Source organism: Pygocentrus nattereri, chromosome 27, assembly GCF_015220715.1.
Source record: "Pygocentrus nattereri isolate fPygNat1 chromosome 27, fPygNat1.pri, whole genome shotgun sequence".
NCBI classification, from domain to species: domain Eukaryota; kingdom Metazoa; phylum Chordata; class Actinopteri; order Characiformes; family Serrasalmidae; genus Pygocentrus; species Pygocentrus nattereri.
This window is the reverse complement of record NC_051237.1, coordinates 19,051,670-19,065,041: the sequence shown is the minus strand read 5'-3', so window position 1 is coordinate 19,065,041 and position 13,372 is coordinate 19,051,670. Positions and strand designations below refer to the sequence as shown.

General features: G+C 36.7%; 1 protein-coding gene across 2 annotated transcripts in view; it reads right to left on the bottom strand.

The window, feature by feature from the left end:
* Positions 1 to 392: 392 nt before the first annotated feature.
* Positions 393 to 13,372, bottom strand: part of osbpl3a (oxysterol binding protein-like 3a) — a 37,660-nt gene continuing 24,680 nt past the window's right edge. For both annotated transcript variants that reach the window (XM_017693861.2, XM_037535429.1), the window contains exons 14-22: positions 12,747 to 12,982; positions 11,811 to 11,948; positions 11,664 to 11,727; positions 11,509 to 11,587; positions 10,223 to 10,373; positions 9,139 to 9,283; positions 8,227 to 8,353; positions 5,638 to 5,760; positions 393 to 5,543 (exon numbers count right to left, since the gene is read on the bottom strand). In XM_017693861.2, the coding sequence (XP_017549350.1) occupies positions 5,447 to 5,543; positions 5,638 to 5,760; positions 8,227 to 8,353; positions 9,139 to 9,283; positions 10,223 to 10,373; positions 11,509 to 11,587; positions 11,664 to 11,727; positions 11,811 to 11,948; positions 12,747 to 12,982 (1,160 nt within the window). In that variant the 3' untranslated portion in view covers positions 393 to 5,446. The remainder of the gene's footprint in view (positions 5,544 to 5,637; positions 5,761 to 8,226; positions 8,354 to 9,138; positions 9,284 to 10,222; positions 10,374 to 11,508; positions 11,588 to 11,663; positions 11,728 to 11,810; positions 11,949 to 12,746; positions 12,983 to 13,372) is intronic.

The window sequence follows — 13,372 nt, the reverse complement described above, 5'->3', positions numbered from 1 at the left end:
GGTGACACCGTACTACACGATAATCATTCACGTCGAGAGGTTTCACAGTGAAGCAATGAGAAGGGGTGAACACACAGCTCGACACCCCTCACCCCACCCACCTAACACTGAGCCAGCACTGTTACCAGGCATGACAAGCATGCGGGGATATATACACCCTGTTTGTACTGCTACATTTGTGGGGTATTTCCATTGACTGTGAAGTAACCTCTCAATAATCTCTAATATTTTACAAGTAAACGCTGCATTATTTTGTTGTGTGGTCCAACCAAACGTCCTCACAAATGTCAGAATGTCCATGTTTTCCATCTTTCTGGGGACACTTGGTCTCAACCAAGTGCTAAATACATGTATAACACACAAACATGCACATCCATTCCACATCAGACCAGTGAACTGGTACAGTACGTTTAATACCAAACTCTGTAACGGTTTTCATTACAATTTCATTTCATTGTGATTCATGCCACACAGATCATTCTTGAAAATAAGAAAAACTGTCATAACTCTTTGGCACCATAGGTATATGTTGGAGGCGAAGTTATTTCAGACGTCTAAACATTCAGACTCAAACAGATGTTTTGATGAGACGGCAAATAACATGTTTGCATTACATGTGCAAATAGTTCAAATATGCTGATGGTAGTTTTGAAGCAAAAAATGAATTTCTTTCTAAAACAGAAGAGAGCAAGGAAAAATGCTGACTAGTGTTTTACAGCTTTTTGCAGAGAACAGATCTGTATTTGGAGTTAGCTGGTATTTCTCTCCAATCAGATTTGGAACACAACAACCCTGATGCCACTGACGAGACTGACAAGACCCTTTTATGTTACCGTAGTCAGGCGTGTTTCAAAACATCAAGTATTACACACAGAAATGTACCATACAGCCACAAATGTATGCAAATGTATTTGGCAAATACATTTGAAAATGTATGGAAATAGCCAAAATACTTCTCTAATGCACTTTACTGATCAGAATACCTTTTGAAACAAATTTGTATTCCAGTATGTTAATTTTAATTTCTTGCCAATGAACCTTTAACCTTTAATGAACCTTGCGAAGGCAAAGTTGTAGGTACTGATACACTGAACATGCAGTTATGATTTGATATCTTGTTTATTTGGAATACATTCTGTCTGAGTGTCTTACTGCATATGTACATGGTTAATGCAGAGTACAATGCAGAACACAGAAGTTAGTACCGTTCGTTGAGTCAATGTGTATTTAGCGATATCTGGTAACCTTTGTTAAAACTACATACAACAAATATAAATAAGCTTATTTAAAAAAATAAATTCCATTACTTCAATTTGGGCCATTTTCATACATTGCAATATATATCTGATTAACACAATTATAAAATACATTTAAAATGAATTTTTAAAATATATTTTTGGGTATTTTTATACATTGCAAAAATATATTTAATAAATACATTTGAAATATATATATTTTTCCATATGGGTACAATGAGAGCTTAAAGCCCCTGTCATTTTCACAAATTTCTTCTCACTATTATCTATAGTTTATCTGATGTTTTTACAGTGAGCTGGCAGAGAAAGGAGTCTTTTCTGATGAGAGATTTTTGCAATTACATTTTCTGCTATTTTCTTATGTTTGATTTGAGTTGGGTGGGACTACGTTTGGTGCAGGTGACTGCCAGATTTGCCAGTCAAGAGTGTGCAATAAGCAAACATCAGCATCTCGTGTTCCACTCCTGCTGCTCTGAATCCCAGACAAAACACCAAGCAAGCAGGTTATTTAAGCTTTTCTGCATTAAACAGTTCTGAAGGTTTTTTACACCGTTGTTTGTAGCGTATCTAGATGCTACTTCCAACTTGCGTTAGCCACCTGTTGCAGGATCATACTGTATTTATGAGAGCTGGATAGCTTATTTTAGGAAGGCAGCAGCTCAAAAAACGTTCAAATTTCTTGAACATAATGCTGGTAAACACTGCAGCATATCTTTACTATTAAAACAACAATTAAAACATAACCAACAAAACCATGTTGACAGGGGCTTTAATTAGTCCTGTTTAATCAGATTATAGTGCGGTATTTAAAACATTGTGTTCATAGCCCCTTTACAATGTAGATCTATTTTCCTTGTTCCAAATCTCAGAAAAAAATGTTGCGACATGCACTGCGAGATTATATTTTTGCCATATTGCCTATCCCTATGTTATCGTATTGCAAAATCAGACAAAAGCAGATTTAATGTTGCACTTTTCAAAACTGTATTTTTTGTGTATTTACATGGTATAAGTCTATTATTTGTGTTTGTTTCATTATCTGTTTTTCAGAAATCATTCTAATAATAATCAATCGATCAATATTAGTCCCTTTACCAAGAACTGACGTAAAGGCATCTGTAGAATAAACAATGTGATTTTTCCCAAATGAAAGATACTACACAGAAAGCACAAATCCATCATTTCTGTTCTACTGTAAATACCAAAGCATGTTTACCTTTTTTGTTTATCTGTTCTGTCTCTGGATGCTGTTGGTGTTTCATGTTGAGACCACACTGCTAATGGCACTTGTTCTCCCTTTTCATATAAATAAAACAACTATAAACCTGCCTGCGGGCCTGTGTGCAGAGAACAGCTCTAGTTTGCAAATATATGAGCAAAAAGGCTTCTTGATGGCAGCGTATACTGTGCTGAGGAATGTTCTTTAAGTGTCCGTGCAAAGACAATCCGTGACAGTCCGTGCAAAAATTTTTCAGCATACATTATAGGCCAAAGGTTTAGAAGCAACATTAACTTTGGAGGAGTAAACAAAAAAGAGGTAAAGGATAGTAATATGTTAATTAAGGCTGGAGGAGAAGTGTATGTTAGTTTTTGAAAAAAGTCCTGCCCCCTTTTGTAGGCCAACTTCCCCAAAACATGTGAATGTGCACTACAGAGCAGACATTGTCAAACATATACACACACACATTACATACAAGATAAACATAGCTAGGTAGTTTACACCTTCAGCTTACCTAACATTACCACTGGACTAATACATAATGTAAGTAGCTGGCTGTGCTAGCTACAAAATTCAGAAAAAGAACAAATTCCCCCATAAATAGAACAAACTGTCACGATTGAGCCCTCCATGTGTTCGTGTTGCTTTGGTCTAGTCCACTTGCGTTTTTTTGTTTTGTTTTTCACAGTCCTGCCCCCTTGTTTCGTGACTCCTCCCCTGATTGTTTCCACCTGTTTTCCGCCTGTCCCTTGTTATCCCTGTTTTATAAGCCCTGTGTTTGCCCTGGTCTGTGTTGGTCTTTGTTTAATATGTTTGAATTGTTTGTATGTCCTGTTGGAAGTGTTTGGGTTTATGTCTACCTGTTGATCTCTCCATGTTGGTTATATGAACCTGGACTGTCATGACCACGACCCTCAATAAAAGTCGCTTATCTCAGCACGTGCGTCTGCCTCTTCGCTCCCCGGCGTTACACAAACCAGATAAACCTGTAAACCTTGGCATCACTTTCCAGCCCTTTCAACTCCCCCAGGTTCTGCGCTGTTGGAAAGCCACTCCGATGTTCACTCTGGTTTGACCTCTAGCTTTATCCAATCTATTTTTGTTCGAAGACTTTCTACTTCTGTCTTTCTCTTCTTTCTTTCATTACAGTGCAAGCTTTTTTAGGTCCCTGTGTATCTGTCTGTGTATATGAATCTAGCTTGCTTCCTTTTTAGGTGTGTATGTATGTGTGTGTGTTTAGACTGTATGACAGACTCCGCTCATGTGCATGTGGGCAGGTCATGAGGTAGATAGGTAGACAGGCAGGTAGGCCATCCAATCATTTCACTGAGTCTAAATAAATTTTTTACAGTCCTGTGGCCTCCACAGATAATATTTTTTACTATCAGATCATTTGACTTATTGATTGCTATCAGGATGGAAAGAGTATTTCAAGAAATGAACAAAAACTTAATACATAAAATGAAATAAAACACCTTCTACACCTTTAACATAGATCAAAAATAGTTTGCAGGAATAGTACACAAATGATTCTTCATTAGTTTTTCTTTTAGTGATTCTACTGCAGAGTTTAATCAACTGTAATCAAATGAAGCTGATTCTCACATTCAGATTCTCCTGCAGGCTTGATGAACTCAATCTGGTGTGTGAAATTTAGAGCTTGCAAATATTGTATATATAATAAGTCAGAATTTCCAACCAGAGTATATGTGTGGAGTGGACCAGCAGACCAGCATTTCCACTCTTTTCTTAAAGTGTTTTGTAAACACACTGCTCCAACTTCGCTCCAAATGATTCTTGATGCCTTGAAGAAGGTAAAAAAAATATATTTTTGCAGTACATAGGTTTTTTTGTCAGGTATAGGCTTGAAATGACAGCCAATCATAAGGCAGAAAACTGTATAACATGCATGTGCTTTAACGTCAGCGCCAACGTTGTGCATGAATGGCCATCGTGTGCGAGCTGAAGCAATCACTCATGTCATGCAGAGGTACTAAGTGTGGAAAAACTGGCACTGGCTTCTAGGATAGAGTGGTACTGAAGCGATTTCAGAGTGAGAGAGAACACCAGCACTCTAATTTTCTAAAAGGCCCCTCCACACTCTGGGCAAAATCACGCTCCACTCCCTGCTCCACTCCCACTCTGCACCACTCACAAGTGTTACACTTCATATTAACATGACTGCTCTGTCGACAGTAATGAAGCACTACGTCTCTGCTTCTAATTGAGTTTATGGTAATATTTGCTTTAGATCATTCAACTTACTAATGAAATCTATTACAGAAATACAACAAATACAAATGAAATCTATTAAATGACCATAAAGCTTTTGAGAAGGTGAATACAGCAGGACATTAAGTTATCATACATTTCACTAATGTTAGCTGGCTAGCTTGCTGCCAACAATACTCACTTTCATATAGGTGCTCATGTTTTTGCCCCACTGTAGATCAAACACGCAGAGGTAGAAACTGAGCTCGGACTGCTGAGTCGAGTTAAATGCAATGCAAAAGTTCACATGACAGTTAGTTCTGACCTCACGGTCTGATTGGTTGATTTATTTTATCCAGGATAGCAGCTTTTTTACCAGATTTTGTTTTGCTTTAGTTTTGCCTTAGCTTTGTAAAGTTTGCTTTAAATCACTGTCAGTGCAGGAAACTGTTATCAACAGCTAACTGATTTGAAAGCTTATAGTAAAATAAGACGTCTCTGCAAACCAAAGGAATGTTTCAAAAGCAATTCTTGGGCTAAATTAGAGGTCAAATAACATATGTTACTGAAAGAAAATTGACTTAATTGTGAAATCTATGTCAAATATGAAAAAGTCACTGTTTGCTTCCATACTGGCCTGCAGAATAAGTGAAAAGCCTTTGAAAGTCAGTGTTTAAGTACCAGCTCACTTAGAGGAAACAATCCCATATTTGGTTTCAGCAGAGGTGAACAATGCAGCGCAGGGGGAAGTCCTGTTTGGTCACCACAACAAGGGAAAATCCAGTTTGCTGAAGCCAGGATCTTTCCTTAACTCCCAGTAAGTGCCATTGCTAACCCACGAGTCATCTTCTGCTTGCCTGCCAAAAGGAAAAAAAGATTTGAAAAATACAGAATTGTGAAAAATAAGCCCACGAAAACACACAGCAGCACTTGTCTGCAGTGGTTACGCACTTGAAGAATCGAGGCGTGTGTGTCATGCTGTTCTCCTGTAGAATTTTCCTCCTCTCTCTCTGGAGCGCCTCAATCCTCTCTTTCTGTTCTTCCGCTCCTGCGATGTTCCCCTCCTCCAGTAACCTGCAGTAGTATCAGGTGTGGCATTCACTGCATGTAAACCGAGTTTGCATTTAATTTGAACTAAACACTGTCAGCACACTATTGTTGTGATCAAACAGCAAATGCTCTGAAGATGATCTATAATGAGGAGGAATGTGTGTGAACGTGAGTTTTTATTCATTTTTAGAACAAAAAACTCTTATTTATCCCCACCACAGATTCCATGTCTACAAACTTTAACTTTCTAAGTTAAAATATCTAAAGTTTAAATATCCAATCTGTACATGACACAAGCAATTTTTCCAGCAAATGTTTACAAATGGATTATTTCACTTATAATTCACTATATCACAATTCCAGTGGGTCAGAGGTTTACATACACCAAGAAATTTATGGGCAGAGCTGAAAAAATGTGTGCAAGCAAGGAGGTCTATAAACCTAAGTTACACCAGTTCTGTCAAGAGGAATGATCCAAAAGTACAGCAAATTATTATGAGAAGCTTGTGAAAGACTCAAGTTAAACTATTTAAAGACAATGCTACCAAATACCAACCATGTCTATGTACTTCTGAGCCACTGGGAATGTGATGAAAGAATTACAGTCTGAAATAAATCATTGTCTCTAATATTACTCTGAGATTTCACATACATAAAATATAGTGGTGATCTTAACTGAACTTAGAGAATGAATGTATCCTGGGATAAAATGTCAGGAATCGTGAAAAACGTTTTAATGAATGTGGCTTAGGTGTATGGAAACCTATGACTTCAACTGTAGGTGATTACGTATCATAATTGTCCTGACAAAACCTTGTAACAAAAACATTGTTGTCTTTTTTCATGTAATTTGAAAATGCCAGGTGCCCTTTACATTTTGTAAACATTTCAGGATGAATGGACCAAAGGAAAGCCAAAATACCTTACATTAACTTGCATAAAATGTTAGGAATTATTTTTTCTCTTCTCCTATGACTCTTTTGTGCATACAAGATTTTGTTTCAGCAGTGACAATACAGTACAGGTACAAGACAATACAAGTACAGTACTGTGCAAAAGTCAAAGACCATCCTTCATTTCATTTCATTTCCAGTCCACACACTCTTTTATCAATTAAAAAGTGATCACTTTTAGTGACATGAATAAAGCAGAAAACATAAAGCAGAAAACACACATTAAACAGAAATGTATAAAGAAGCCTTAACAAGTAATTATAATATGATTTTGTTTCAGTATTTAGTGTATTCACCTTTCTCTTTACCTTCCATTTGTTTTGTGAGACATGCTTTCAGTTTTTCAGGGATATGTTTTACACTAAAGTTCAGTCTTAGAAGTTGGTTGCATTTTTTGCTTCTCATGATCCAAGCAATACCAAACAAACACATTAAATGGTGGTGAGGTGTGGACAGTGGTCAGTTTATTATTCTTAGAACATCAACTCCTTTCTTTGATCTGCAAATTGTCTTTATTTTTAAATCTTCTATTTTTTTTCTCAGTAACAGCTTCTTAACAGCGACGCACCCTTTAGACCCATAGTGTATGGGTATTTAAGTATGAGTACATTGTAAGTCCTTTATGCCCTGTGAAATGCTGCCTCTACAGAGAGTTCTGTCTATGGGCATTCGTCAAGTAAGCTGTTTCATTCAAAATAGCATGCTGTGCATCTGAGTACTGAGCAAACACACTGAAAATCTGTGCTACAGCAGCTTTGCTAACTTGTTCCACACTGTGTACTGAATTAAAACTAGGTGGTGATAAACATTGTTAGGATGACACAGGCTATTTATCACCTATTTTACAAAGACAATGTGACCACGCAATTCTATTCAGTCTGAGTAAAGTTTTTTTGTGTGCACACTGGTATTAGGGAAGTGGATGTGATTGTGTTTGTATGTGTTTAAAAATGGGCTATGATTGCACAGTGTTTGTCTAGTGGGAATAGGCCACGTTGGAATGTTTAAAGTGACCAACAACTATGTGTCTGACTATCATAGCATCAGCAACACTTTGTCCTGTGAGCAGACCCTTGTTCACTTGTTAATTAGTGTGGCAGTGTACAAGTGTACACTGACCTTCTGTCAGAGGGTATCTGGTGGAATCAGATGATAGTATCAGTGCATTTTTATGAGTATGAACATGAGCAAATGAGTATAGTATCGGTGGGTATTGACACATCCCTAGTGTTCTCATAATGGAAGATTGAACAGAAACACAACAGGTTTTTTCAGATCAAAGCGAGATGAAAGCTTATCTGATGGTGGTTATCAAGAGTCCCATTTCCTCTTTGTCTTTTCTTTAAACTCTATTTCTTATGCAGATGGATTAACTTATGTTTAATCTCCTCAAAAATATCTCATGAAAAAATTAATAACTTGTACTACTAAATGGTTTTGACTGAAAATTTAAGTGTGGTCTTTTGCACTGTACTGTATGCACTATACTGTAGTGTGAAAAAACAAATCAATATGTACAGTTTACATGTTTTTATACCTCTGGTCTGGTCTGAAGCGTGTATCTGTTTGAGGTAAGAAAGGTCTGATGCTCTCATCCAACTCATTCAACTCAACTGCAAAATGAGTGAATCCATAGTATTGCTCGTAGTCTTCTGGCATGGGGTCTACACACATAAACATTTACACACAGCATTTTTATCTGTTCTCATCCAAAGTGACATACAGTTTGATCATTTTACAGAGGTATGCAAAGACAGCATTAGGAGTCTTGCCAAAGGACCCTTATCAGTATAGAGGCTGGCACATCTCCAGGCAGAGGATCAAACCTCAGCCTGCAGAACTTGTGGGGGTGGGAGGGGTAGTTGGGCAGAGGTGTTACCCAAAACACTAAACCAACCGCAAATCACACAGTGAGAAATTGTTATCCAAGAACGACCTGTGGGTGAGCATTTGCATTTAGAGTTATTTTCATCTGGCTAGGAAGCTCATCTTAGCACTTAATATTCAGTTAATTAAGAATTCCAAAAAGGCATATGTGGGGTATAATGTATCTAAGCAGAGTTGTATTTAGAAATATTTGTACAAAGTAAAGCTGTGTGACTCCAACAATATAGTTTAGAATCATGGTTTGAAAATTCAATCAACGTTTTCAATAAAAATATTTAATGAAGCCAGTTTGCCTGCTGATGCATATATGAAGTGATTCTAATATCTAATCATTTTTAAACAGTAGTGTATTCTCAAAACACAAAGATAAAATGCTAAATCAGTACAACCAGATCACCTCTTATGTTAGCTGTAAGCAATCAATAAAAGTTAAACCTTATGCATTTAAGTTTTTATTCACAACAACATAAAACATTTTGGGATATTTGAATACTATTTGAAAATACAGACATTTGAACAGCAAAACAGTTAAATTCTCCATCCCTAATAGGTGCACACTCACTTGCTCTCCAGATGCAGATGGCTGAGGGAGGGTCTCCAAGGTACAAAGCCTCATTCCATTTGCCAAAGATCGAATGAACCACACAGCCCTCAGCATCTGTAACCACTGCCTCCACCTTGTTAGTGTTTGGACCTCTAGAACTCGACTGAGATAAAAAAATACAAAGTCACAACAATAAACGAATAAAGTAGGGACAGATGAAAAGGACAAATGATTGCAAACACAAAGGCACAAAACTGTTGTAAATAATCAACAGAAAACAGAGAAATAAAAAAGACACGTAAACAAATAATAAAATAAAAATGAATTTATCCAACATAATGTCAGTTCTACTACACTACACCTGTGGGAGCTCAAGGTTCAGAAAAAAATGACCTCTAAGGCATTTTTACAGAGGCACTGTAAGCCCAACAAAATAGCCAAAAAAAGTTACAGCACAAATTTACAGATGTAAAATAAATGAAGATGAATTCCAATTCATCCTAGAATTGGTAAATTGGTTTAAAAAGTCTCCTAGAGGTAAAGAACTTAGTGATGGTCAGAAATTTCTCTGTAGTCTATAAACAGTTCTAAGTGATTAAAACACAAGACCAGCATGACTGCTTAAATATCAGCTCAGAACTCCATATGTACAGTATTGTGCAAAAGTCTTTGGCCATTTGATAAAATCAGGCTTAAGACAACCTATCTGTTTATTTACTCAGAAGAAAATTATAAATGCAAATAAACATTAGTACAATAAACCTCCAAACATCCATCAGTGTATTTGCTTAGCCATTTCCAAACCTTTTCCCTAGACAGCTTAGTATTTGTAGTTGCCCTTTAATACATGTTTTATCTATACCTTAGTAAATTAAATGTGTCAGGGGTGAAGCTCAACAAAGGTAGGGCAATTGGCTGGGCTGCATCGAGGAGAACTCAAACCAAACCTGCGTTCTGCTAACCAGTTTTAACAATATTAATGTGTATTTGTGTTTAAGCTAATTTTAGATAGTGCTTTTTTACATCTACCACCCAATTGTTTTGCAGACTTTGGCATAGTACTGTGTTATTCTAGAGAATGGGTAAGGGAGTTTATGTGTACCTTAAAGAAGGTGACTTTGCAAACGCCAGTGCTTTCTACAGAAGCTGTGTTTTTGATGGTCATCTCGCCGTAATGTTCTATCCAACGCTGACCACTTAAGATGTTGTGGATGCAGGACGTAACCCTGTTCAGCTCATAATGATCTCCAAACCTGAGAGACAGAGAAAGAGAGACAGAGGGAGAAAATTTGTTGTGAAATGCCTTTTATCCCTAATTCACTCATTTCTATGATAGGACACATTTGTTAAGTATTAAATATGCCAAACATTGTACCTAAACATTATAAAAGTTTCAAACTTTCTTTTATTTTAATGACAAGTGAAAAGAAACTGACCACCTTCTTATACACATAGATATTAAAAAAATATAGTATGGACCCCAATCCAAATGTCCATATCATACATAAGCTAGAGATCTCCAAAGAGGCTATCCAAAATAGAAAATACAAGCCTGGTTGAGGGTAATTCGTGCAAACTTATGCACTTAATATCAAGAGGACTTCAAGCTGTCATCCAAAAAAGAGATATGCACCAGAATAAATAAACCTCTAAAATAAACAAACAACAAAGTATTAAACAACACAAAGAAAAGAGGCACTATGTTTTCACCAATTAATATACTTTTACTTGCCTTACATAAGTTTTCAGTTACGAGGGTCATTTTGAGTTTAAATCTGGTCATTATCTCTGGTTTTTAAAGCTTTTCTGATGGACAGCGATGAATAAATGAAATGCTTGGACAGTAATAAATCAGCAAGCCATAGAATGGCTCAAGAGAATTAATAAAACTGTTTACACAGTATTGCTCAAAGGTCTAAGTCACCTACGCATATTGTTTAAAATCATTTATTTCACCATTGTTTTGTTGTCATCTGTGTTTTTTCTTGTAAGACATCATATAATATTAAAATGAATGCAAGCAACTGTTAATGCATAAAACTAATAAGAATTTCTCATTTTCAAAAAGTAATTGTATCTTTTTTTTATCTTTTAAGATACTTTGAGGAACAAAAGTTCCTCAAAGCACTTCTTTTTACATTTTTTTACATTCTTGTTAAAACTTTTCTGGAATTCTGTGAAGCTGCTTTGTGACAACATCAGTTGTAAAAAGCACTACAAATAAATCTGATTTGATTTGATTCTAGATTTCTCCTTGATGCTCCAGAACTTTGCATGGATTGCACATACTTTTATACTGAGCTTGTACAATGCATTAAACACACTGGATCACTGTGGAACAATTGGAAGTTTATCTTATCTTATTACAAAGAAAAGCAGGGTGGTTACCGTGGCAGCTCTACGTGGATGGTTCCCATGGGTAAGATTTCCATAGACTTGCCCCAAAACTTGTTTTTCCATCGGACATCTACAATGCAGTCATATTTTCCATCAAAACACATTTTATCTTACACAAACACTGTGTGTGTGTTTTCTCCACTCACCCTGCCACAGAGTGAAGTTTTTGGATTCGCAGTGGCATGTAGACACAGGAGGGTGGTGGCTGACCTGAGGCACACAGAACGGTGAGTGAGTGTGTATTTGTGTGTGAAAGACAGGTGGAGTAATAATGACCATGTGAATATGTGTACCTGTTCAGAGATGAAGCGGAAGCCTTTATCCAAACGCTCACACTCATAGGTCTCCCCCAGTACAGGATTAAAAGGTTTCATTTTTGCTCTGGTGAAAGTGCACGCATAGGCTGACACTGCAAATGCTGCAACATACACCTACAGACACAAACACACACACACACACACACACACACACACACACACACACACACACACACACACACACACACAATTGAAAAAAGTCTGACAATAGTTGTAGACGATGCTGTTCTTTTCTACAGGGCTAATTCTCTTTGATACCGGGCTAATGCAAATAATAAGAAAAATGAATGATGAACTGAAATGTAGATAATCTTAAAATGAAGTTAGAATGATATTGTCATCCAGAAGCAGAATGCCTAAGGTGATTATAGTATACACTGTATTGTAAACACTGTGTTTTGAATAAAACATTTAAAAATGACTTAATATCAAATATATATCTATCTATATACATCTATATAAATCTAATAATGCATACTTACTTATTACCTAATAACATATAGCATGTATAGCACCTAATAATACATACATGATTAAAACATATAAAATAAAACATAAATTACAAAAATCTTTGATTGGTAGTGTTTGGCTTTTCTATCTGTGTGTGTGTGTGTGTGTGTGTGTGTATGTTAAGGGTTGCAAAACTATTAATTTATACAAGTTCACCAGTCATTCAAAGAAGTAGCTGAGTAGTCACTATTAGCTTATTAAAAATAAGTGAATGTGAAAATAAGTGAAGCTCTGTGAAAAATTCTGGTTTTGGAACCTCCTCAGTATTTTAGTTTAGTTTTACACAGTTAGCAGTGGAATTGGTTTCATCTCATGTAGTGTTTCCATACTTATAGTACATACATATACTACTTTGGGCTTTGCATTTAGCAGAAAAACTGATGTGTGGCTGTGTGTTCTCACCATGCGCATATGCGGATCGTGTGTGTGTGCAGCAGTGTCCAGCAGGTGGCAGTACTCCATCTCCTCACACAGTCTCTGTAATGTGTTGACGGGCTCGTTCAGCTGGATGGGCATGGACACCTTAGAGAGGTCTTTACCGATGTTTGAGTAGAGAATGCTCCACAGATTCACACCCTCACTCACACATACACTGGGCAGCTGAGAGCGCCGAGACACCATTGTAACATTGCTGCTGCCTGGATGCACACACACAACACACGATGAAATAAACGATGAACACTCAATGATAAACACAAGAACTATACCTTTCTTAATAAATCCTGGAGTAAGTACATGTTCTGGTGTGTTGCATGTTTTTCTTGTGTGAATGTGTGTGTGCAGGGGTGTAAAAGAGTACTGAAAATCCCTACTTAAGTACAAGTACTGTTTACTCAAAAGTAAAAGTATTAGTAAATAAAATTACTCAAGTAAATGGGTAGTTAATTAAAAAACAAAGACCCGAGTTACTTGGTTATTTTTTCATATTTACGCTGTCACAACCTGAACATATTTCTGAGCTGTCTCGGCTTCATCACAGCAAAATACTAAAGCAAAACATGATATATGGGAAAATTTCTTAGAGCTGA